Source organism: Callithrix jacchus, chromosome 16 (assembly GCF_049354715.1).
Source record: "Callithrix jacchus isolate 240 chromosome 16, calJac240_pri, whole genome shotgun sequence".
NCBI classification, from domain to species: Eukaryota; Metazoa; Chordata; class Mammalia; order Primates; family Cebidae; genus Callithrix; species Callithrix jacchus.
The window spans coordinates 57,239,052-57,265,545 of record NC_133517.1 but is presented as its reverse complement, the minus strand read 5'-3'; the positions used below and the strand labels follow the sequence as shown (position 1 = coordinate 57,265,545).

Genomic DNA, 26,494 nt, shown 5'->3' with positions numbered 1-26,494 from the left:
CAAGAGGGCTTGGCAAAGTTCAAAAGAGGGAGGATGATCCTGTGTGACTGATTCTGGACTTGTTCTCTGCATTCACACGCTCCCTGGCACACACAAGGGATTTGACACTACACTCAAAACTCAACACACACTGCTCTTGCCATCGTCTTCCTCTATCATCATCTACAGAACATCAGGAGTTTCGATGTTTGCTGATAATCCTTTTATTCTTGGAGCATGTGGCCCTAACATAGTGTGGAAAACACATTAAAGTTTATACACTTTCCTGACTTCCTGTCTAAACCTCAGTCCAGAAATGCACATGCCTGCTAGGTATATTCTCAAGGGATTTTGCCAGCACCTGACCCCAAAATGGATGCTATTGCTTTCCCTTCCAAACCGCTTACAGCACCAAGATCCTCCCAGAACTTACATTCTATACATATGTGCCCAGTGGATCAATTCACTTTTTGAGCCAGTCAATCAGTTCAGGATGGAATGGGATAAGAGAGGCCAGGCCACATGAAACTAGTGCAGGAAAGCAATGGGGCCTGGCTGCTGGGGGCCCGGGCCCAAGGCCTCAGGAACGTCTGAAGTGAGGAGCAACTTCTTTAAACGGCTATCCCGGGGCTGCAAGGGCACTGGCCAACCTCCCTGTAAACCTCTAACACAGCTGAGACACTGAGGCCCTGCAGAGCCTCCCTCCTAAGTGTCCTGTCAGACCACTTCTGAAACACGGGCCCCAAGAACCAGCCACCCCTTCGGGTCCTGTCCTATGGCAGCACAGCCCACCCCATGGAAGCAGCAGCAGAGGGCTCTCAGGCCCATCTCCAGATGCACCAGCACATGACGGCAAGGTCGCGCAACAGGCACCCAGGAATCCCCTCACCGCTGCTCTCCTTCCCCGCCCTTCATCGCTGTGCCCTAATTACCCGCCAGCACACACCACTCCCTCTGCCAGGAATGCCCCGACTGCTTTTTCAAATACAGAAACTCTACGCCCCCTTCACAACCTACCTTGGAGGCTCCTTGCCTATGATGCCTTCCCACCCATCACTCCTCTAGGGTCCAGCACATGCTCCTCAAGAGGAACACCACCCTGGTACCAAGCAGCTTACTCTTCCACCAAACAGTCAGAAACAGAAGGCAGGGACCAGACCTTACCTTTGAATCTCACCACCTCAGGATGCAGAGTGTGTGCTAGTTACAATCCCCAGCTTCAGGACAAAAGGGCTGGGTTCGCACCCTGGCTCCAGCTGGTGAGCCTTCCGTACATGACCAAAGGTCTGTGTATCTTAGTTTACTCATCTATAAAACGATCGTCATGCAGAATCAATGAGTTGACAGAAGTCAAATGCTTCCAAAAGCGCCTGGCTTAGAATAAGTGCTCAACCAACGCTAGTTACTCCTCCCACTCCTCAAGCCCCGGTCTCCTTCTCCGAACTGGATCATCTTCACAAGTCTTCACCGAGCTGCATGGACGAAGTGTGATTGCTGCAGAGCATCTAACACTGTGCCTGGCATTCAGTGAGTGCACATTAGGGTGAGCGGCCAGCAGCACTGCTCCCCATGTAGCGGCATACAGGGCTTGGCCCTTGGCAGGCACTCGACAGGGCATAAGGCTGAGTGTGTACATGTGCCCAGACATCACCCTTAGAACAGATGGAAAAGAGCTACATGAGAAAAGCAGAATACCACAGTGAACGCACGATTAATTCTAACTACATGCAAACATTTACAACAAAAAAGAAGAAAACATACCTGTCTGCTCTTGTTTGTCTGAGTCATGGGTAGTTTCAAATTGTTTTATATTTTTAAAATCTTCAACAATAGGAACAGATTACACTTTATAAACAAACACACACACACTCCTATACGAGAAGCCCATGAATCTGGCCCACAAACCCACATGCAAGGTTGACCTTGCGAAGGACCGTGGCTCACCCAAGAGAGTGAGGTGGCCTCTGAGCGAATGCCGATGCTTTCGGTGGCGTCCTACAGGAGGGCCAGGCAATCGTGTGAATTGGTGACACGGACAACAATCAAATGGTACATCTGTATCACTGTTTAAGTCCCCAGACTCACCTCTGCCAGCTGAATAAACTTCTCTGAAGTGGTGGATTAACTCTGCAGCAGCCATGAAAATTGGCAGGTGATTAAATGCCTACACAAACTGTGCCCAGGCTAATGAAAACCACGAGTCCAACCTTAGGTAAGTTCTGCCTCTCCTTTCTACTACCCGTGCTAACTTGGCTTGCCAAGTCAAGGCAGAATTTCCCTAAGGGCCACCCTGGAGGAAGAAGGAAGGCGAACACAAGACAATAACTGAACCCACCACCTCTTAAGTCCTATCTTTGAACTTCGCATTAGAGCTACACTGTCCATGTTTATTAAAGAGGCAACTAAAAGTCAGAGTGTTTAAGCAACTTACCCAAAGCCCAACAGCTAATAAGTAACAGAACCAAGAGTCAGATCCAGGACTGGCAAAGACCAAACTGCCTCTCGCCCCTTATCTGAAGCCGTGAACCCAACCAGCATCATAACTGGGTGGAGAGCACTCACAGAGGAGAACCTCGTGAAGGTGATGGGAGAGAGTACTTTGAAAAGAGATGGCAGAAAAGAAAATATAATGGCCAAGCACACAAGCTTTGGGGTCAGACACACGCGAATCTGAGTCCTAACACTGCCATCTTCCCAGCTCCTTCAACGTGGACAGTGACATGTCCTCTGTCATCCCAAGACGCCCAGTCAGTACATGGTGACCGTGTTAGAGGTGATGTGAAGACAGAATGAGACAACGTAAAGGCTTTCCACAGCACCTTGGCACACAGGACCTGCCTAGTTCATACAGGCAAAAGTCCTCTGTCTTCTCTGCAGCACTGTGATGAGACTTGGTTTTTACATTCTATTGCTGCCCATTTCCTTTATTCAATGGGCATTTACCACACAGTCTTAAAATATCCTCATGGCAGGCGCTATGCTAGGTTCTAGGGACAGAGATAAAGAAGATGTAGTCCGGGGAGGTTGTCTCTAATTATAGGAAGATGTGGTGTGGGGGGGTTTAGAAGAAGCAGCCCCCAAAAGCTGGGACCAGATGAGAGATGAGGCTTCTCTGAATCTAAAAATTTCTGTAAAACGTACAATACCATTACATGTAGAACAGGTTCAGTAACTGCTTGCTGAATTAATTCCCCAAGCCAGGGTAGCATATAACTGAAATAAGACTTGCTGTCCTAGTAGCTGAACCTGCTAGGGTCCCAGACCTATAGAAAATATCTCATTCTTTCAGCTATCGTAGTGGATTGAAGTTTACAGCTCAATTTGAACACTGTCATGACGGCATGGTTCTTGCCTGTTGGGATGGCTTTTCATTTCTTACATACCCTGTCAAAATGAACTGTGCGACGCCCACCACGCTTTGCCATGGTCAGGAGGAGTGACTTGTAATGGAGACATGAAACTAAAGAAATACCACCTATTTTTACTGTGGGGGGCACCTGCCAAACACAACCTGAAAGGAAAGAAGGGAGAGGAGACAAATATTTTGCATGCTAGTTAATGCTACTTAAATCACCATCACCAGGCAGCTAACCTCTATGGAGTCCTCCCATAAACCAGGTACTAAGACCCGTACATCTGTTGTCTCATTAAATCCATAAACCGATTCTCTGACTAGGTCCTGCTATCATACCCATTTTAGGGAAGCTGCTGAGGCCATGCAGAAGCGGGTATAGCAGGATTCAGCACTCTGCTTTACACCCACCCCTTCGTAAGTTCACTTGCTTAATCCTAAAAGCCTGTGAAATCATGCTGCATTTCCATTTTAAGAAGCGTACTATTTTCCTCATTTTTTACAGAGCCATGACATACCAAAGGCCCCAAACAATTACCTGGGAATCTGATTTTCAGGAGCTCCCAAATGGCAGGCCAGACACCTTCATTCCCTCCACCCTCCCTGCGTTATTTCCCATCCATGCTCCTGAGGAGCTGAACACGTCAGGTCTCACAGAACTGATTAAAAGGCATTTCACTTTGTCTTAAGATCAACTTGTTTTGTAAACTTCTCCAGCGTGACCCTAGAAATGTGTAAAACGCTGAACCGTACAAGAAAGCCGCTGCAATCATGTATAGGAGGGGGCAGCAAGTTGAATGACTTTTAGTCATTCAGGAATTTCAATGTCTTTTTAGGAGACACACCAGTAAATCCATTCACTGTGGTTAGTCAACATGCAGCAGAAAAAATACAGGATGTGCAGTTGGAATTCAGTTCAATTCAGTGCACACGTCTGCCTCCTACACTGAGCTGTGAGTTCAGGGTTCATGTATTATTCATGTGCCTGCATGGTGACTGGCATGTCGATGTGATGTAAATGTTTGATTGTTGAATAATACAAAGCCAAGCGAGGTAAGTGTTACTGTAACAGAATATATGCCATGTATGGCAGGAGTGGCATAATTAATGCTACTTGAAGGGCTCAGGAAAGCTTTCAGGAGGCGGCAGTGGATGGAGATGCGAATGAAGGATAGACTTTGAGATGCACAGAGGACGTCTGGGAGTTAGAAAAGTCCCGAATACAAGAAAGTGTGTCCAAAGGCAGCAGGAGTGCAGGGGCTGTGGCGGCACATCCTGCATTCCCCCGGGCAGAGCCCTGGATCACATTCACCGGGGTGTCCCCAGTGCCCAACACGATGGCCGCCACATAGGAAGTGCTGAGTACAGGCGGCTGAGGAGTCCAGCAAATGGAAGGGCAGCTGGCAACCATAAAGACAGACAGGCGAGCACCAGAGGGAACAACCACTCCAAGAAAGAGCTGAGAGTAAGCTCCCTCTGCTGCCCCTGCCCTGCCGCTGCTTTCAGAGGGCACCGTGTCCCTGCTTGCCACCGAGCCTCCCACTACTCTCAGAGCTCCACGAGGACAGGGATGACTGTGGTCCTGCTCCCCGAAGCACAACACCTGAAGCACAGTGGATCCTGGAGAAGGGTGCAAGAAAACAAGGGAAGGAGAAAGGCGGGCAGCAAGCCACACAGGAGGGAGCTCATGGGGTGCTGGGCTGAGGAACTGAGTAAAGGAAAACCATCTCCACATGTTTTAGAAAGGTGACAAATGAGCTAACATTTTAATAAGGTGACAACGGCGGCAGCATCAAAGATAACAGCACCTTCCAGGAGGAACTAGTATTTACTGAGCCCTAACTGGAGCCAGGTACTGTATTAAGCACCTTATATGCAGTATAACAACCAAAGAGCTATGAATGCCAGCTCCAGTAGGAGGGAACAACGGTCACAGACACAAACAACTTGGTCCAGGTCACCCAACCAGTAAGCGGCAATACCAGGACTCTAGCAAAAGTCGGTCTGATCCTAAATATTATAATGTTGACCATGATAAATAAGTTTGAAATTGAGGGTGACCTGACTAGGGGCTTCTGACTAGTCTGCTAGCCTGGCTACCCAGGGCCAGCTGCCGCAGCTGTGCCCAGCTCCATCTCTACCTCTGTCCACACCCAGATATGCAAGTGAGATTGGGTATGAAAACTGAAGCAGAGATCAGAGAAACTGAATCCTTTCCCCACTCCCCAAGACACTCCATTCTATGACAATACCAAGAAGTAGAAGCCACTTTTCTCCAAGACTAATTTCTAAAATTTTGCCCTGCCTTGCCATAATGTTTTTTTGAGAAAAGGATTCTATAAAAACAGCCTAATAAAAGCACCTTGGAAACAGACAGGCCAGAAAGTTAGAAAGCCCAGCAGGGTGGGTAGCTCTTATACGGCACTTCAGCCAGCTTATTACCAAACCCCTCAGGTCCTGAGAATTACAAGGTAACAGGTTTCCCTTTGTCAACAGGAGCAACTAAGCCAATCATCTCCTCTCTGTCAGTGCTGCCCGTGGCCTCCCAAGGTCTCTGCGCACTCCTGCCTTTCCCAGCTTCCTTCGCTGTGTAATGAGCCGGGCTTATGCTGACTCTACCAAGTGGTTTCTGGTTTGGATTTGCTATGGTTTTAATGCAAGTATACCTTTATTCACCTGGGGAATTGTTACATTCACCATCCCAGAAAAAGTATGAGAACAAGGGGAAAGCTAAGACTGTTTCTGAAACATGTTAGAAAAAAGAGAGAGCAAGAGAGAGAGATCCAGCCAGGAAATTTAGACAAAGGCACCTGTCTTCCCCAAGCCGGGCATGCATTTGTTTATTTCGAGTCCTTAACAATTTAGATGTTCTGGTTTTCCAGGCCCTGGCAGACCAAAGAAGCCAAACCATCAGTCCTGGGACTGCCACCTAACAGCTACTCCTACCCACCTACCCTGTGCTAAGCACTGGGTCGGGTACTCCAGAGACAAGAAGGCATGTTCTGGAATGACCGCGTGAGAGAGGGACTGGACCCCTGTGAGTATCCAGATGAGGAACACCAAGCCTGCAGCAGTCAGTCAGCTTGCTCACGACGAGTCACTCTGCTAATAACAAGAGACGCCGAAACCCATGTTCTTGTCATCGTGCTAGCTACAACACACACCGACAGACACAATAAGTAGCAGTGACAACCAAGAAAGGGAGAGGGGAAAGCACACAGAAACCAAGAGGACAGCCGGCCCTTTCCACATCCACAGACGCAGCAGAGTGCAGAAGACATTCGAAACTGCCTCCCCAGTCCGTGCCCCGTCCAGCAACTGAATAATGTTCAAAGTCCCACCTTTGGATCCTACTATTTCCAAGCATAAGGTATTCTCAGAGGATGTCTAACCACACTGCTCATGTGCGTATTAAGTTCCATGGCTTAAGAGTGACATATTTAAATAACAAGCAAATCCATGCACAAGGCAATAGCTTCGTCCCCTCTGATGCCAAACAGCCAAGGTATTTATAGCTAAGAAGTAACACAGAGGAAATTCATGGTTCGGAGATGACTGTTCTGCAGCCACAGCACAGTGGAAAGCTGCATAGCTTGGTCATTAGATTTAATACGTGTTTGTACCTTAAAAGTGGGCCTTTCTGTTCTCTCCCTTCCTTACTGTGGCACAGAACGGGGTGTCAGAAGAGGCTTTGCAGAATCCTACACAGTAACGTGCTGCAGGAATAATGAGCCATCAACTGACAGTGGGACATCTGTCACCAACTTTTTTCCCCTGTGAAATTTTGTTTCAGAAATAATAGTCGTTATTTAAATGCTAGCATTTAGGTAAGGACTATCAAGTGAAACTGGTGACTTGACGTTGATGAAAACAGAGGAATTGCTGCCGCTGTCCACCTGAGACATGTAGGAAGCCATTAATATTAGCTTTAACTCCAGGAGGCTGTGTTCCAACATTCAGGAGAAAAGCAATACAGAGAATCTTGCCTCAAAACATTTATGAATTTTTAATTATAACAATACAGAGCCATCATTTTTTGTTAAAATATTAAACAGAAGAATGAAGAAATTAAGGGGTGTGAATGTGCATTTATGTATACAGGTGTGTGTATGCTTCTGTTTTTATACACACACACACCTTAGAACATTTGTGGAAACACTAACATAGTAAATTTCTCTTAATCTGAGCTTTCTTCCAATGACGTCTATGAGTGAGCAGAAGCGGGAGTTCACGTCTTTCACAATCTGCACACAACAACTTGCTTATAAGTGGCCAGGCATCGTTGTTCATACCTATAATCCTCAGCACTTTGGGAGACTGAGGAGGATGGATCGTTTGAACTTAGGAGTTCAAAACCAGCCTGGCCGACATGGTGAAACCCTGCCTCTACTAAAAATAAAAATAAATTAGCCAGGCATAGTGGCTCACACCTATAGTCTCAGCTGCTTGGGAGACTGTGGCAGCTGAATCGCTTGAACCCGGGAGGTGGAGGTTGCAGTGAGCTGAGATCATGCCGCTGCACTCCAGCCTGGGAGACACAGTGAGACTCTGTCTAAACAGGAAAAAGAAGAAGAAAGAAGGAGAAGGAGAAGGAGAAGAAGAAGAAGAAAAAAAAACTTGTTTACATGTGAATTCAAAGTAGAAGAATTACATGACACAGCCAGACCCTGCTTGTCCAGAAATGGGGTGGGTTATAAACAGTCATCTCTGTGTTAGGAATTTATGAACACAGGGACACACTCACCCCACAAAAGCTCCAATGATAGTCTAGACTCCTGATAGGCCACAAAGGTCTACCTGACCCTGAATATCACGGATCCTGACCATCAACTGAAAATGCAGGGAATTTTCAAGGGAGTCTGTAATAGTAAGAATTAAAGTAAATCGGGAAAGCAGGAAGAGACAAGAAACAGAGAGAAAACAATGCAAGAAACTTCTTTACCTGAAGACTCATGTCTGAAGAAAAAGGGGCTTATTCTGAGGGGGTGAAGATATGTACAGAGACTAGTGGGGGCCCTGACGGGACTCTTGGTGTCAGGGATGGAAGGAAAAGAAAAAGGGGAAGGACAAGACACAGGCTCCTCAAGCACCAGGCACCGGCACACAGACGTGGTCTGCAGACACGATGTGCACACCAAGAACAACTGTTATCTGTGAAGCACACAAGTTCCGTGTTGTCCCAAGAGCTTTCCCCATCCTGTGTTAACATTTCAAGCTCACAAAAACCCCATGCAGCTGGTAAGAGTGTGAATACCACGAAAGCACCTACTATGTGACAACACTGTTCTTAGTAGTTAGGTGCTGAGGATGTAGCAGTGAAATAAACAGACCACCACCACCACCCACCCAGAAAGACCTCTTACACTAACTGGATGGTAGTGCAAAAATCATCATATGGGAACCCAGAGAAGGGGACGTTTCATCCCGTGTGGCAAAGTTTCATAGAGTAGACATTTTACAGACAGTTAAAGGAGCTAAGCTCAACGAGCTTAGAATAAAGATAATGCTAAAATAAAAATCAATCCACAACCAAACCCTGTACTGTCTCCTACACTTCACATCCACAACCAAACCCTGTACTGTCTCCTACACTTCACACCCACAACCAAACCCTGTACTGTCTCCTACACTTCACACCCACAACCAAATCCTGTACTGTCTCCTACACGTCCCATCCACAACCAAATCCTGTACTGTCTCCTACACTTCACACCCACAACCAAACCCTGTACTGTCTCCTACACTTCCCATCCACAACCAAATCCTGTACTGTCTCCTACACTTCACACCCACAACCAAATCCTGTACTGTCTCGTACACTTCACACCCACAACCAAATCCTGTACTGTCTCCTACACTTCCCATCCACAACCAAACCCTGTACTGTCTCCTACACGTCCCATCCGCAACCAAACCCTGTACTGTCTTCTACACTTCCTATCCAGAACCAAATCCTGTACTGTCTCCTACACTTCACACCCACAACCAAACCCTGTACTGTCTCCTACACTTCCCATCCACAACCAAACCCTGTACTGTCTCCTACACTTCACATCCACAACCAAACCCTGTACTGTCTCCTACACTTCACACCCACAACCAAATCCTGTACTGTCTCCTACACGTCCCATCCGCAACCAAACCCTGTACTGTCTCCTACACTTCACATCCACCAAACCCTGTACTGTCTCCTACACTTCCCATCCGCAACCAAATCCTGTACTGTCTCTGCTCTGCCCCCGGCCTCTCCACCACCGGCGGCTCCTGCTCCCATTCCCATCTCCTGAGAGCAGGTCCTCTGCTCGTTCACACCGGCAGCTTTCAGTACTGCAGGACTAAAGCGACAGGAATGACTCCCTTTGTATATTTGGAAACAGATGGTTTGCTTTCATTAATGTAATTCCACATGTAAATGTACTACAGCTTGGACCAAGAATTAAAAAGAATGATAGGTTTCATTTTTCACAAGCAACTGTGATGTTTTGAAAATGGCTCTGCCACGCTATCTACTGACATTTGTCATACTTTACAGGTAAAGACACAAGAGCTGAGAATGAGAAGGACTTCGTTCCTGTGCCGGTTCCTCCTGCAGCTGCCTTGTGACCTGACGCCGCCATCCACCTCTTCTGCTTCCACTTCCCCTGTGCATAAAGTCAGGGTGGCCATATGTGCCCTATGCATCCTCAGACTGACTTGGGACCCTGACTAGAGAGAAGCCCAGAAAAACACACAATAACAAAAGCAAAAGACGCATGGCATGATGGGCAACCACGCTTGAGGGCTGGGGAGAGAAGGCAACCATGCTGACGGTCTCGGTGTGAACCACTGCCAAAAGCATCTCCCTTGGAATTCTGTCCAGTTGCCACAGTGCTCCTCACCTTCTTCATCATCACTAGGAAATACTCACTAGGCTGACCAGATAAATGGAAAGAGTACTTTGACTCAGGGGAGGGGCAGGGATTTGCTGGGAAGGAACACGTGGGAATTTTCTAAGGTGGCGGAAACGTTCCATACTATATCCTGATAAGGGCAGATACATATATTTGCTAAACCTCAATAAATGGTACACAAGATTCATACATGTCACTGCACATTTATTTTACCAAAGAAAAGTGAACTCTAGTTAATGATACATGTGCTACAGCGTTTAAGGGTAAAATATACTGAAATCTGCAACTTACTTTAAACTGCATTAAAAAATAGGATGAATTAATGGATGGCTAGGAAGCTGGATATGTGATAAAGCAAATGGAACAAAATGTTAATTACGGAACCTAGATGGTTGGTATGTAAGTGTTCGCTATAAAATTCTTGCAATTCCTCTGCATGTTTATTTCCGTAATGAAAGTTTGAGGAGGGAAACGATGGTTGATACAGAGTAAGTTCCAGATGAAGTCAGAGGCATAAGGAACGCCAAAGATGGTCAGGTGCGGTGGCTCACACCTGTAATCCAGAAATTTGGGAGGCCGAGCTGGGGGGATCACTTGAGGTCAGGAGTTCAAGACAAGCCTGGCCAACTTGTTGAAATCCCATTTCTACTAAAAATACAAAAAATTAGCCACACATGGTAACGGCACCTGTAATCCCAGATACTCAGGAGGCTGAGGCAGGAGAATTGCTTGAACCCGGAAGGTGGAGGTTACAATGAGCCAAGATCGTGCCACTGCACTCCAGCCTGGGTGACTCCATCTCAAAGAGTGAGACTCGAAAGAAAGAAAGAGGAGGGAGGGAGGGAGGGAGGGAGGGAAGGAAGGAAGGAAGGAAGGGAGGGAGGAAGGGAGGGAGGGAGGGAGGGAGGGAGGGAAGGGAGGGAAGGGAGGGAAGGGAGGGAAGGGAGGGAAGGAAGGGAAGGGAGGGAGGGAGGAAGGAAGGAAGGAAGGAAGGAAGGAAGGAAGGAAGGAAGGAAGGAAGGAAGGAAGGAAGGAAGGAGAGAAACACCAAAGACTAAGGTAGTCTAGAAAGGCAGAACAGAAGCTGGACCTTAAAATGCGACCTCAGTTGACCAGGAAGCAGAGGAAGGCCTCTCCAGGAAGGAGGCAGCATCTAAGCAGAGTGGCAGAGGCACTGGCCTGCACAGAGCCAGTGTGGAGAGGGCAGCGCCTACAGCAGAGCTATGCCACACATTTGAAATCGCAGAGTGAATCCCACATGCTTGTCTATGTCCTCCACTCAGCCAACAGGAGAGACAGGCACCCAGCCATTCATGAGGAATCCACCCCCTTGACCCACAACCTCCCACCAGGACCCCCTCCAACAATGGGGATGACATTTCCACATGAGATTTGGAGGGGCACATTCACCTAAACAATGCCAAGTAGTAACCGCAGAGAACACATCTAGTGCTTATATGCCAAGCACTGTCCCAAGTGCTTCACATATCATATCTCATTTAATTCTCAGTTAAGTCCAGTGAGATGTACGTACTATTCTTAGTGTTATTTTACAGAACAGTGGGGCCAGACAGTGCCCTCCCCAGAGGTCTGGGTGCCCCGAGCTCAGAGACTCCAGCACCAAGCTGGGCCACTCCTCCGAGGTCTCAGTTGCCACTCCCGGGTACTTCCTCTCAACTTCTAGGCCAGGCTCGTCCAACCTCTTCACAGGCTGCCCCAGCCCAAGGTAGGAGCTGCCTCCCTCCTCGCACCTCCTGTTTGCTTCACACCTGTAGGCCATTGCTCACAGCGATTCTTTCTGTTCCGGCGTGGCCTGTCTCCTGCCTGGAGTGACAGGAGGAGGGACCTGGTCCCCGACTGCTGTGATCCAGCTTGGCTTGGGCTGCTGTGCCACTAGCTCCCTTACCCAGAGGCAGGCTGCCCGGGGTTTTTACTGTTGAAAATACGGCTGAGGTTTGCAGTGAAGCCTTTCACACACAGTTCTCTATCAGTGAGCTCCATCGCCTCCTTACCTTCCCACCCCTGGTCTCCCCTCTCTTGGCCAAGGGCCTGGCACAGAAAAGGTAGCCCCTCTGCATTCCTGCTGCTGCGGGCGCCTGTCCAGGCCCACCGCCTGGCTTTCACTATTGGGGTACTTTTGGGTGCTGTGTGGCCTACTCTCAGGGAACAGCTTTTCCTAAGTCCTCCCAGAGTCCCACTTCCGCTCTGACCCTCCCTCTGACCCAGCTTCCACGACACTTGTAGCAGATGCTTTGTGATGTGCAGTTGAAATGATTTCCTTATTTCACAGGGAATGGTCTTATTTTCACTGTTTCTTCATACTTTGTTGTTTGGGGGAGATTTCAAGAGAAAGAGTAGAACAGAAATGCTCCTCTTCTGACACCTCTATGCAGAGACCGTGCTTAGCCCTCCTAGGCAAGAACAAGAACAGAGAACACATGCACGAGGTGGGCTGCTCCATGGGTCCAGTACCATTACCATGCACACAAACCACTAAAGGACAAGTCTGGATCATTCCCCAGGGCAAGGCTCCTTCCAGGGCAGATATGGACAGGGGGACTGGGTTAGACGATGCAGACGTATAGCTTCATGCTTTACCTTCTACACACACAGATTTCTATCAAAATCGCTGGAGGAAATACACATACAGATGATACCCTGGAATTCTCCAGAGCGGTACAAGCCCAAAGGAACCTTTTCAAACACACTCCAAACCCATCTTCTCATGACATCATTCTTTGCCTGCAAGTTCTCCCTAGTTCAGCCCTGGACCTGCCCTCAAGCTGGAACTAACCAGCTTGGCATGGTCTGTGGCTCTACCTCTAAGAAACATTATGATGTCATTGGCATGGGGCATGGGCAGGGAGCCCTCTTCCAGGAAATAACATGTGATTGATACATCTTCTACTGGAAACTTCACCAGAACTAGTCAAACCCCCTGAGTGCCTGGTTCATCTCACTCACTCATCAAAAGCACGTGAAACACCCCAAAGTTCTGCTAATTTGCTTTCCCTCTTTTTCATTCTCTGGTCTCACTGGCCTACAATTTCTCTACCTTTATTAAATTACCCAGTTTTATTTCCACATATTACTCTTGATACCTTTCCCTCCTCCTATACAATACATTCCCCCTTTGATCAATACACTCACTAGCCTCTGACACACCAGGTGCCCTGCCAAACACGCCCTCCCTAGGTTACTCTTGTAATGTATGTGCCAAATACTAAATCCCCTTTTTACCCAGGAGGAAATTAAGGCACAGTAGTAACAGTTTCCCAAGGAAAAATAGCAGGTAAATGGTAAAGTCAAAATTTCAACACAGGTGCCCTGACCCCAAGAAACACAGGCTGGATGTATTACGGGGTGGATCCCAAATGGACTGCTTCCAGACCTGCTAATGCTTCTCTCTCACTCATTCAAGAAATAGTTCTGCTAGAAGCTGATGGATGTCCAGGCCTGGGAAAGGGCACGGTGGATACACAGGCATGTGCTTGGTCCCTGTGTCTTATGGTGTGTGTTCTTCACGAAGAACTGGTTTCCCACTGTCATGATGGCACCAATTTAAAAGAGGAAGCTGTTTCTGGATTCTCTGAAAACTGAGTATTTAAAGCATCTCTTCCACAAGTAAACAATACAAAAATTCCCAGGGTCAAAACTGCTTAAGATATCTACCTTTAGTGGTAAGAACTTTCGAGGTGACCTCCAGTTTCTCCAGTGGCTCCATTCCAATATTCTCCAATTTAATGATTAGTTGCTGACTTTCTCCATTGTAAAGCTGGACAGATACATTAGTAGATATTTCATCACCAGAGGAAGGTTGCAACGAATGTGCAGACCTAAAATAAGAAGAAGAAGAAGAAATGTAAAGGAGAAAGAAGGAAGAAGCCAAGGTCATTTTAGAATTACTCACATCAGCCAGAAGAATCACCATACCCGTGTATTTCAGGAACAGGGGTTAGGAAATCCTGGCTTCACGCATGGAGCTCAGTACCCAGCTAGCAGGAACGAAAACCGAGCTGCCACAGGCCTCGTGCTTTCTTCATACAGACACGTCCGGGTCTTTGTGTGTCATAAACATGAACGCCCTCACTCAGCCTTCATTTCTCATGCATACGTGACATGTACAAACACTTAATTACTAAGTTATGGAGGACAAAAATTAAATGATGAGTTGATTCAAATAAACTATGAATCACGGTATTGTTCTCTCGAAATCTAAAAAATGTCATGTTTAGAAGTGCCTTGGGAAAATCTATAGAGTCAAGAGGAAAACATCTACAAACCATTCCAGCTAATAGCACGAGAACTGAGGTCAAAGAGACATGAGAAGCTGTCCAACAGACCCCTTCCTACAGGGACAGTGAGGAAGGCCCACCAATACCCAGTGTCACACAGGGCAGCTGGACCAGGTCCTGAGGTCAGGTCGTGTCTGTGGGGCTCCATCCTCGCACCAGTCAGGTGAGGCCCGGGACCGTGGGGCAGGCAGCCAGGCCAGATGAAGTTGCAGCACAGAGGCCGGGGCCTCCCCAGGCTCCTGCACTAAAGCTCTCAGCCTGTAAGCCCTCGCCTGACTTCTACTGACTTTAACTGAATCCACAAAGCTAATCGTCCTGGCTGTGTCCTTCCTAACCGACAAGTGGCAAACAGTGGGTTGGGAAGCAAGTTACTGGTGACCACAGAGAAAAGATATCTGGTAGCAAAATGGGGACAGAAGCCAGCGGACGACAAATAGAGGCATGTGGCAGGTGATGGTAAATGCCCACAGGGCTCCCTGGAGAAGTTTGGCCACAAAACAAAGGGGCAGCTAGAGGAGGCGGCCGAGGGGCTTGGCAGACATGTTCTCCTGGGCCCTGAGGGTTTCCTGAGGGCCCCACTACCTGCTTCCTGTACTGAAGGAGTTCCGCAGGGAGCCGCAATTACTCCAACAAATTTGAGCCAACATCGTGTGCTTAGTGCAACCAGGAATGGCTCACGAAGTCCGCTAAGCGGACAGTGGACCACCCCACCCAGACACCCTCCAGCTGCCCTTCCGATACCCAGCTCCTCTTAGCCCTGCTCCCGGGTACAGCACATAGGATCACAGTTGGATATGCTTCCCACGCCATGGGAGCACTTGCTACCACACACTTGGTCCAAAGCACAGAAAACAATGTTCCAGGCTCACACCTCTGCCATTCAAGGAAAGAAATGCTGCTTAACACGAGCCAAGCTCATGGAGCCGGCACGCACTTCCTGGGGACTTCGGGCTGCACACTCTGACTGAGGAGCTTCGGCATCCAAACGAACCTTTGGTGAAATAATTACATAATAAATCAAGGCAAGCTCCTGGGAATGTATATACCTTTAACGTTCATGACTCAAGAAAGACACTTCCTATCAAGGAAGGAAAACTGGACTTGTGTCCTTACTACAAATGGCTTCTTCCCATCTTTTAGCAGGCAGCCTTTCTTAAGAAAGCTTGTGGTCAATGCGGATTTGCAGAGGAGGTGTCAGGAGAAAAATAAAGCATGGCCAAGACTCACTATTTTGTGTCTCAAACAACAGGATTTTAAGATAAAACCAAACAATGCTTCTGACACTGTAAGGAAAGAAGGAAAGAAGGTCCCAGAGCTGAACAAGCAGGCAGTCACAGGGCCTGGCTGTGACACAGGCCCTGACGGTCCCAGCTGCAGCGTCCCAGTTGTCACGAGCAGTGGAGCTTGGGGGGGACTCAGGTTGACCCTGAAAAGGAGCTGAATCCTGAACAGGCCGTGGCACTAGAGATGGCAGCAGGGACCCCACTCCAGCCAAGGTCCCGCCCCCTGGGAGGGGCTGCAGAGGCTGGGCAAGGGCCAGGTCCTGCCTCCCAGGAGGAGATAAGGACCAGGAGCTTCTTTGCAGAGAGAAACTCCAGTGTGGGACTATGGATTTACCTCAGCAAACAGGGGAGGTAGGACGAAGGTCTATGCCAGCGAGACTCTCCTTTTTAAGGAGATGGCCCCTAATACGTGGTCTCTGTTGGGTGAGTCAGCCCCTAGGTCTGAGCAGCATAGGAACTGCAAGGGGGAATCACTGGTGCCTGAAGCTAGGCACATCTGTGTCCCCCGAGCACTCGGTGGGCTCAGCTGCCCTTCCTGTAGCTCTGCCCTCCCCAGCCCTGCACTGGACCCAAAACTTTTTCAAGACAGGGACAATTTTTTTTTTTTTTTTTTTTGAGACGAAGTCACACTCTGTCACTCAGGCTGGAGTGCAGTGGCACAATCTCTGCTCACTGCAAACTCCGCCTCCTGAGTTCAAGTGATTATCCTGCCTCAGCCTTCCGAGTAGCTGGGATTACAGGCACACCACCACTCCCAGCTAATTTTTTGTATTTTTAGTAGAGACAGGGTTTCACCAGCCAGGCTGGTCTCAAACTCCTAACCTCAGGTGATCCACCTGCCTCAGCCTCCCAAAGTGCTGAGATTACAGGCATAAGCCACCATACCCAGCCGGGACTTTTAATCTCTGCATTATCAGCTCCTACCTAGCCAGGTACCTGGCACACAGCAGGTACTCAATAAGTATGTATTGAACAAATTAATAAGCATCTCAAATTTAAAGCACTGTGCAACACAGAAAAGAACCCTAGCAGTATAGACATGGGCCTGGGACATAGCGGCCTGCTGCACACTTCACGGCTGCCTCCTGGTGAGCCTCACCCTGGGCAGCGCATCTCTGCATGGCTGCCTGGCCATGGAGAAGGTGGGACAATGCATTTCCACAGGAGATGCCATCAGACTTCCTGCTCCTGACCTCGGCCCTCGTCCGTCAGTGCTCAAGGCTCCACTCTAGCCAGGCTCCATCTGGGCACGTCTGACTCCCATCCTGGAGTGCTCCCTGCCATGTCCCACCCGCTGGCTAAAGGCTCTGCTCCTCTGCATGTCTCCCTGCAGAGGCCTTTCCTGAGAACTCCCTGCAAAGCAGGCCTCATCATCTGACCCTGCTTTGCCAAGTGAGCTGCCTTCTATCTCTGAAGATCTGCCTCTTCTGGACATTTCATCTGACCCAGCTGTGTTTGCATCTCAGCACTGACTTCTCCTGTGCCATGGTCTGTGTTTATTGGGTTGGTTGATTTATCGTTCCTTCTTCTTTGCATTTTTTTCTATGCTTGATTATCTGACCAATTGTTTTGGATCTTATAAAGCCCAGTTGAATATCACATCTTCTATGAAGCCTTCCTGAACCCCAAAGACAGGGCCAGCCTCACTTTTGTTTTCATAGTACAGGGCCGGTTAGCAAATTTGACTCTATTAGTCTGAGTTCCTCCCTTCCAGGCTGTGAGCTCACACAAGGGGAGAGGCCTAGGTCCAGGGCAGTTTTCATTCATTGCTAGTCCTGTAGGACCAAAGCACATGGTAGGTGTCAATAAATGTCTGTGAGTAAATTTAACGAATCAGTCACTGAAACATTCATGTTAGATTAATAGCAACCAAAACCTACTTAAAGAACAGTCACATTTTATTTCAGGAAATCACCTTAGAAAAACATATACATTATGTACAATTTTTTAAAATAAGACATAAAAAACAAACATTTTAACTCTGAATCAGTTCCGCTGGGTCCTCTTCCTCCAGCCCCTGGTCGTCAGCAGGGTGAGCTGGGATCCACATTCCTCCAGTTTCCCGGTGGCCACCCACGGCAGCACATCTTCTTATTGAGAGGTAGCAGGTACCAGAGCATTTGTGCACTCCCGTCACAGGACAATAAAAATGGTGGGTCAGGGGCATTATCTTTGGAAACAATTCTAAATGCAGGAGAAAAATGGGGTGGGGGGCAAAGAGAAGCAGAGGACCCGCTTTCTTCACTGCCTTTTACAGCTGGCAGGGACCTTCAGGGAGGCCTTATTAGCAGGACAAATGACAAAGTTGAAGTACCTCTTCTCAAGATATTTTTCCTTTTTGGTAACAGCAGCCTTTAGTGTTTCTTCGCCGTAAGCCACTCCCGCCCCTTTGCTGGAGCGCTGGCTGGGGCTCACTGAGCTAAAGCCAGAGCCGTGGTCTCCTTCATCAGCTCTCTCAGGGTTCACTGCCAGCTTTCGATGGATGGCTGGTGCTCTGTACAGGGCTGCGAGCACGTGCTGAAAAACTGTAGCTGGAGCTAGTGTCCTTCCTAGCCTAGCGCCCACGGGGTGCCACAGTTCTAAAGACAGCGGTGGCAGAATTCAGCAGCAAAGCCTGAGCTGGGAGTCTGCACGTCTGGCTGTTCGAGCTAATGTGCTCAGAAACATCCAAGCCCGGAAGTCCTGGTGGCAGGCTCAGCGGAAATCATGTGTCCACCCAACACTGAAGCCTTGCCAAAATTCATCTTTCTAAACAGTATATGGAGTTATAAACTCCACCTAGCTTAAGTATGCAATGCAATCATTTTCATTAAATTTACAAATCACTGATACCCAGTTTTAAAACACGTCCAGCACCCCACAGAGACGCGGCAGATGCACTTCCAATCGGTTCAGTCCCCATGCCACTGCCAGCCTGAGGCAGTCAGAGAGCTGACTTTCTGGATGTTTCACATCAGAGGACTCAGGCTCTGCACCTCTCGCGTCTGGCTCTCGCACTCAGCAGCTTGCTTCTGAGGCTGGTCTGCGCTGGGGCACGTGCCCTTCGTCCCTTCGTTGTGGAGCGCTGTTCCACTGCAGGGACACACCACATTCTGTTGAGCCCTTCACCAGCTGACAGCCATCTGGGCCCTTTCCAGTTTTCTGATTGTGAACAATGCTGCTATGAACATGCGCGTACAGGTTTCTGGGTCAACATATATGTTCAGTTGTCTTGTGCAGACACCTAGGAGTGGAATTGTTGGGTCATATGGTAAAGTTATATGTAACTTCTAAAGAAACTGCCCATGTGTTTTCAAAAGGGATGGCCCATCAGCATTCCTACCAGCCTCACATGAGGGGTCCAGCTTCTCTGACAACTTGCACCCCTGCTATCGTGAGCCTCCTGAGCGGGTGTGAACCAGGGCCTAACGTGGTGCTAGAGACTAATGACGGCCACCATCCTTCCAGGTTGCGTGCAAGCTATCTGTACCTCTTGTGGTGAAACAGCTACCCACATCTCTCGTCCATTTTTTAAATTACGTTGTTTGTCTTCTTTTTATTAAATTTTAAGTTCTTAATGTGAATATAAACTCTTTATCAGATATTTAATACGCAAATATTTTCTTCCAGTCTATAACTTTCATTCTCTTACTGGTGTCTGTGGAAGCATAAACGCTTCTAATTTTGATGAAGTCCGATCTGTCAACGCTTTATTATGGATCCTGCTTTTGGTGTCACACCAAAGAACTCTGCCCAATTCAAGGTCATGATCATTTTCTCTTATTTTCTTCTAAAAGTTATACACTTTCAGCTTTTACACTCAGGCCTGTGATCCCTTCTGAGTAAACGTGGTCTGTGTTTCATTTGATTCCCCAATTGTATGTCACTGTCTCCACCTTTCCTTCCTCTGTGAGAAGACGGCCCTGCCTGCCCCCGTACCCAGCCTATTCCCTTGCCCCCTCCCATTGAGCCTGGTGTCACCTCCTGGAAACTTTCCTGAGTCCATGACCTCCCCCAGCACATGGGACCTCCCCCATCAGAGTCCTGACAATGGTGCACTGTGGTTATTCGGCAACTCATCAGTCTCCCCACACGACAGAACTTCCCATGAGGACAGAGACCAGGACTGTCATATGGCTGCTATAGCCCCAGCACCCAGCACAGCAACTGGCAAATCAAAGGTTCTATTTAACACATGAACAGATTTTAAAAACATTTCAGGCCTGTAATCTCAGCACTCCGGGAAGTCGAGGTGGAAGGATCATGAGGTCAAGAGATCAAGACCATCCTGGCCAACATAGTGAAACCCCATCTCTACTAAAATACAAAAAAAAATTAGCTGGGCATGGTGGCTCACGCCCGTAGTCCCAACTACTAAGGAGGCTGAGGCAGGAGAAATGCTTGAACCCAGGAGGCAGAGGTTTCAGTGAGCCAAGATCACGCCACTGCACTTCAGCCTGGTGCCTGGCAACAGAGCAAGCCTTTGTCTCAAAAAAAAAATTTTTTTTCAGAAAGTCCCAAGACACATTTTATAGAAATGGCCAAAAGGATATCTATTAAGTGTTATTCATAAGTGCAAAAAATCAATAACAGGCCGGGCATGGTGGTTTATGCCTGTAATCCCAGCACTTTGGGAGGCCGAGGTGAGTGGATCACTTGAGATCAGGAGTTTGAGACCAGCCTGGCCAATGTGGCAAAATTCCATCTCTCCTAAAAATACAAAAATCAGCCAGGTGTGGTGGTGGGTATCTGTCATCCCAGCTACTCAGGAGACTGAGGCAGGAGAATTGCTTGAACCTGGGAGGTAGAGGTTGCAGGAAGCCGAGATCACGCCACTGCACTCCAGACTGGGCGAGAGAGCAAAATTTCATCTCAAAAAAAAAAAAACAAAAACAAATTGAGATCATCCCAAATTCCAATAGCAAGGAAACTAATGGGTACGCAGTTCTGAGATATCATTATGATGTGCTTTGTTGAAGCAATTAAAAGGGAATTTTTTTAAGAATTTGTAAAAACATGAAGAAAAGCTTAGGTTACGTGGTTATGCAAAAAGTAATCTATGACACTATGTATGACATGCTGTAATCTCAACTATTCAAAGACATATTTTTAAATAGGATGGATAAAACACTAGAGGGAAAAATCAACACAAATCATTTCTAGTAATTGCTTCTGAGACTCCTGAGATTTCTTTTTCTTTCTTTTTTATGGTTTCCTATCATGCTAAAAACAAACAAACAAGATCAAAACTGTTTCTTAAAAGATAAGAGTTGGCTGGGCATAGTGGCTCACATCTGGAATCCCAGCACTTTGGGAAGCCAAGATGGGTGGATCATTTGAACCAGGAGTTCAAGACCAGACTGGGCAACATGGCAAAACCCCACCAAAAAATACAAAAATTAGCCAGGCATAGTGGTGCGAACCTGTAGTCCCAGCTAGGCTGAAGTGGGAGGATCACTTAAACCTGGGAGGTGGAATTGCAGTGAGCTGAGATGGCACCAGTGCACTCCAGCCTGGGCGACAGAGCAAGACTCAGTCTCAAAAAAATAATAATTAATTAATTAAAATATAATATAAAAGTTTAACTTAAATTCCCTATATTTTTAAGGGAATCCCTAAATTCCCTAATTTTATTTATCAAAAGAATTATGATTCCATAGGCTAATTTCACATTTTGTTCTGATCATGGTAAGAAAGATTTCAACTTTGTTCTAATTCGTTTTAAGCAAAACATATTGATGTTGTTTATCTTAAAGAAATATTCACCTATATTCTGGTCATAAGAATTACAGGCTCTGGGCCAGGTGCAGTGGCTCACACTTGTAATCCCAGCACTTTGGGAGGCTGAGGCGGGTAGATCACGAGGTCAAGAGATCGAGACCATCCTGGTCAACATGGTGAAACCCCGTCTCTACTAAAAATACAAAAAATTAGCTGGGCATGGTGGCGCGTGCCTATAATCCCAGCTACTCAGGAGGCTGAGGCAGGAGAATTGCCTGAACCCAGGAGGCGGAGGTTGCGGTGAGCCGAGATCACGCCATTGCACTCCAGCCAGGGTAACAAGAGCGAAACTCTGTCTCAAAAAAAAAAAAAATTACAGGCTCTTTGTGCCATGAAAAAAAAAAGTAAGACCAAAAATGATGCCTAGGAGCCACTCTGCTCTGTGACCCCCCCCCCCGGGCACACTACCTGGGCAGAGAGGTGCTGATCTGCAGTCTCGGCAAGGCGGGGATGACCTCGACTGTGGAGCCACTGGTTTTGATTCCTGGCAGGTCATCCAGCAGGCAGTCACTGAACACACCGAAGACGGTGGTATGGTACCCTGGAACAGAAAATGAACATCTTCAGTCCACTCAGCAACAGTGAGAAGAGCACGGGGCTCCTCTTCAGAGACCTGAGCTCCAAAACTGCCCGCCGACCTGCCCGCACACCCACATGCCTGCCCTCAAGCCCTGAGACCCTCACTCTCCTCATCCGTGCTGGAAAGGATAACAGAACCTGCATTCCTGCTTCACAAGGCTGGCTGGGCCCAAACGAAAGACTATATGCAAAGGTCCTTGTAAACTACGAATGTCACTTAACAATCAGTATCTCATCCCTTTACTCATTTGCTTTTCAGATTTATCTATCTCTAAAATGAGAATGATAGTTAATATTCTTTTCCAGGACATAATGTGACTTAATGAGTATTTGAAAAATGCTTCAAAACCTTCTGTTGAGAGATGAAAGTTCAAGAGCCAATTATTGTTATTATAGCTGCTACGTGACACACCAAATGTGCTCTATGTGTACAAGTACTATAATTTAAGATTAGCAAATTTCTCACGTTAAAAAAAAAAGTCTACTGGTTAGATAAGCACTAGAAATTGTTTAAGCAAAGCTTTAATATGGCTTTTAAAATTTCACCAGATAATTATTATAAACAACATTCATTCTGTAACAAAATTAAACAGTATCCAATGGCTAAATGCCTAGGGTGACAACTTTTCTGCATTCATAGAAGACTATTACATACTACACAGAGATGCAGCCACTCCCTCAAGGGCAAATCAGGGCCCTTACACAGCCTCAGTCAGCCCTGGCTTACCTCCTGCCAGCTTGAAGCTGCCCTATAAACGTAACTCACATTCACAGCAGCCACACTTCCTCTAAAGTACAGCTCTTCAGAGATGTCTTTAACTGGCAAACGTTTTCCTCCCCAAAACCACATCTGTCCTTTCCATAAAACCCGGTATGATGTGGTTTTGTCTGCTAAGCAGCCATTATTTTACAGTCCGTAACTTAAATCAGCCATTTTCTTTTCTTCCCATTGCTTAAAATAACTACCATGGCCAGGCATGGTGGCTCACAACTGTAATCCCGGCACTTTGGGAGGCCGAGGCGGGTGGATCACAAGGTCAGGAGTTCGAGACCAGCCTGACCAACATGGTGAACCCCATCTCTACTAAAAATACAAAAATTAGCTGGGCATGGTGGCACATGCCTATAATCCCAGCTACTCAGGAGTTGAGGCAGGAAAATTGTTTGAACCTGGGAGGCAGAGGTTGCAGTGAGCCAAGATTACACCAGTGCACTCCAGCCTGGGCAAGAGAGCGACTGTTTCAAAAAAAAAAAAATCACCATATAAACCCACAAGTCTGATGACAAATAGCACATCATGATGTCTGACAATACAAGATCAGTCTTTTTGACTTCATTCCCAAATCAGGCCAAAAATGAACACTCACTAGTCTGGACGCAGGATAAACTACTAAAAATGCGTGACTAAGGCTCCTACTCCTCATCCGTGAACATACTAATTACGGGTTACATGTTATTCTGAATCAAGCCCTTCACTCCTCATTGTTCCTCTCTAATCTGTTACTATCTCCTACGCTCCACTGCCAGGCCTTGGCTATGGTCCCACCTCTGTCCCCCTCTACCTGGGTCCTCGCTGGAGTTTGATCACTGGTGTCCCCGCCTCCAGTCCTTCCCATCTCGGCAGAGATCCTGGATCCTGAGGGATGGCTCTGAATTGCCCACCTAACCACCTCTCTATTCAAATAACGCAGCAGCCCCACTGCCCCCTGGAGAAAGCTGGCATCCTTCAGCACAGTGTATAAGGAAGGTCCCCAGGTGGGCCCTCTGCCTCCCTTTCCAGCCCGTCTCATCCCTGCCACCCTGCCCTGGACCACCCACTCTGACCACCTCCAGATCCCCCAAATGCACCATGCTCTCTTACCACCACATTGTTCTTTCTGCCTGGAACCCTCTTTCTGCTCCCTGTGGACATCACTCCCTCCATGGCCCACCCCCATTCATTTGAATAGTTCCTAGTTAGCCTTTAAGTCTCAGGGTCACTGAGCAACCCACTCTCCCAGCTGGGTCCATGCCCAGAGTCATTCACTCCCTCCGTCACTCCGCTCCATCTTCCAGCTTGGGGCAGAGCACCCTCACCTATAATTGCACCTGCCTCCCTCACCCCTAGGGAGTACCCTTCCAGCAAACGTATGCTCTTCCAGCCAACACACACTGAAGACCTACTGTGTGCAGCCTCCACACTAGGCACTGAGTTGCCACTGAGAGAGACACTCAAGGCCAGCAAGGACTCCATCGCACAGGGACAGGAAGGAGACCACCACGCAGGGGCCTAGGCCAGTGAACCACGCCGAGGAAGGCTCCAGGAAGAAGGGAAGCCTGTGCCGAGGACTGGGAAGCCGAGGAGCCAGCCACGGTGGTAAGCCCTCGGAAGGGGCACAGGCAAAGCCTCGGAAAACCTAGGAAGCTGCCAGAACTAAGGAGTCTTCAGAGACTGAAGCAGGATTTCACAGGAGGAGAGCTGCAGAGCGGAGGCTGCGGAGGCCAGCAGAAGCCAGACCACACCGGGTTCCAGAGCAACACTTACAGACACAGCCTTGATAACAAGGGCCTGGCGAAGGCTATGAGGCTCCCAGTTGAGAGATATCAGGAGCAGATTCTCACTAGGAAGATCACTGGGCCACACATAGGAGGTGGGTCTATTAGCAAGCAAGACCAGGACAGAAACACTCTTCCCAGTGCTTTTGTGACAAACCCCATTAGAGTTATGATCTGCAAGGCAGGAAGGGGAGGTGGAGTTGGAGAGACCAGGCGGTCCTCGGGAAGCAGTTAGGGAGGGGTTGTGGGGGTGCTGTGAGAGACAGCGAGGGTCGAGGATGACCCCCAAGAACTCATTAGGGCAATGGCAGATGATAAGGATGCCTGCACTGAGATGGAGGCTTGACGGGCAGGGGCGGCTTTGGGGAGGCAAGTTCTGCTTTTCACCTACTGTAAAGGGAAGCTGGGAAGGGCTGGAGGTGCAGACCGAGAAGAAGTCTGGCCCTGGGAATCATCTGCACATTGCAGGAACTGAAGATAGGAAGGCCAAGGGCATCAGTGGGATCACCTAACATAGCTTGTGGAAGAGGAAGAATGAACAGGGCAGGGAACAGAGGGCGAGGGGTGGGAAGGAGAGAAGTGGGGTGTGAGGAAGGCTTAGCTGAGGGTGGGCTGCGCAAGACAAGAGAGACCCAAACAGAAGGGCCAGAGAGGCGGCAAAGCATCTGGAGGGGCAGGGTCACAGCAACCAGAGGGGAGGGCATGCCACATGGAGGGTTGGCCAGGGACTCAAAGGGCACTGAGGAGTGAACTAAGAAAAAAATTGAAAAGTAAGCCCCGGACTTAGCCCAAAAAACAATGCTTGTGACAGGAGTTTTGGTGAAGTGAGAAGGGCTGAGTCCAGGATGCAGAGGGTTAAAGGACCCCTGCAGAGGCGGAGAGTGGATTCAGCATGTGTAGACACCCTCTGAGGGTTTCCTGCCAGAAGGAGCAGGAGGAAAGAAGGGAAGGAAGGCTCACTGGAGAAGACTGTGGCAGAAAGGAGCCCAGCACAGGGAGGAGGGGCGGGGGGTAGGGTCAGAGCAGGGGAAGGACCCCTCCCACTACCACGCACCCTGCAGCCCGCAAGCAGGTTTTCTCACAGTCTTCATTATCTTCTAACTGGTGAGGGCTGACATGACGGGCCATGGGCTCTAGGCCTCACACAGGCCAGGCAAGGGTTTGGCAGTCCCTCCAGAACAGGAACCACGAAGGGGTTCTCCTTACCATTCACAGTAATTGTTCCAGTTGTCTGCGGGACCCCAACTAGCGTCACTGGGTACAGACCAGATTCAGCCGGAAGAGAAAGAGCTGCAGGGAGAGACTCGAACTCCACTCCACTGGTGAGCAGCCCCTAAAACAAGCAACGCAGCATCGTAAGCCCAGACCAAGCCTACCGTGTGCGCTCAATTCCAAATGCGCCTTAAGACATTGGCTAGGGCACATCTGGGACTGCTGGAATAAAATGACCAATGGGCATTATAGAAACCCACAGAGAACTTCAGAGACAGTGTAGAGTGTAACGCAAAACCTCCTTGGCACGGTAAGCACTGTGGGGGCACAGGCAATAAATCACGGATCAACTTATTTCAGCCCCGTTTGCTGTATGTTTAATATTTGTTTTGTTTTGTCATTTTACCAAATGGGAATGTGAACACAAGGGGAAAATATTTTATTTATAAACAAAAAGAAATAAAAACATACCTGGGCATGGTGGCTCACACCTGAAATCCCAGCACTTTAGGAAGCCAGGGTGGGAAGATCGATTGAGCTCAGGAGCTTAAGACAAACCTGGGCAACATAGTGAGACCCCACCTCTACAAAAAAATGTTTAAATGAACC

At 48.2% G+C, this 26,494-nt stretch overlaps 1 protein-coding gene across 17 annotated transcripts in view; it reads right to left on the bottom strand.

The window, feature by feature from the left end:
- The window catches only part of TRAPPC9 (trafficking protein particle complex subunit 9), a 714,602-nt gene that overhangs the window by 523,294 nt on the left and 164,814 nt on the right, over positions 1–26,494 (bottom strand). For all 17 annotated transcript variants that reach the window (XM_054246591.2, XM_078353100.1, XM_078353106.1 and 14 more), the window contains 3 exons: positions 25,880–26,006; positions 21,968–22,100; positions 13,894–14,057 (listed from right to left, as the gene is read on the bottom strand). In XM_054246591.2, coding sequence (XP_054102566.2) covers positions 13,894–14,057; positions 21,968–22,100; positions 25,880–26,006 — 424 coding nt within the window. The remainder of the gene's footprint in view (positions 1–13,893; positions 14,058–21,967; positions 22,101–25,879; positions 26,007–26,494) is intronic.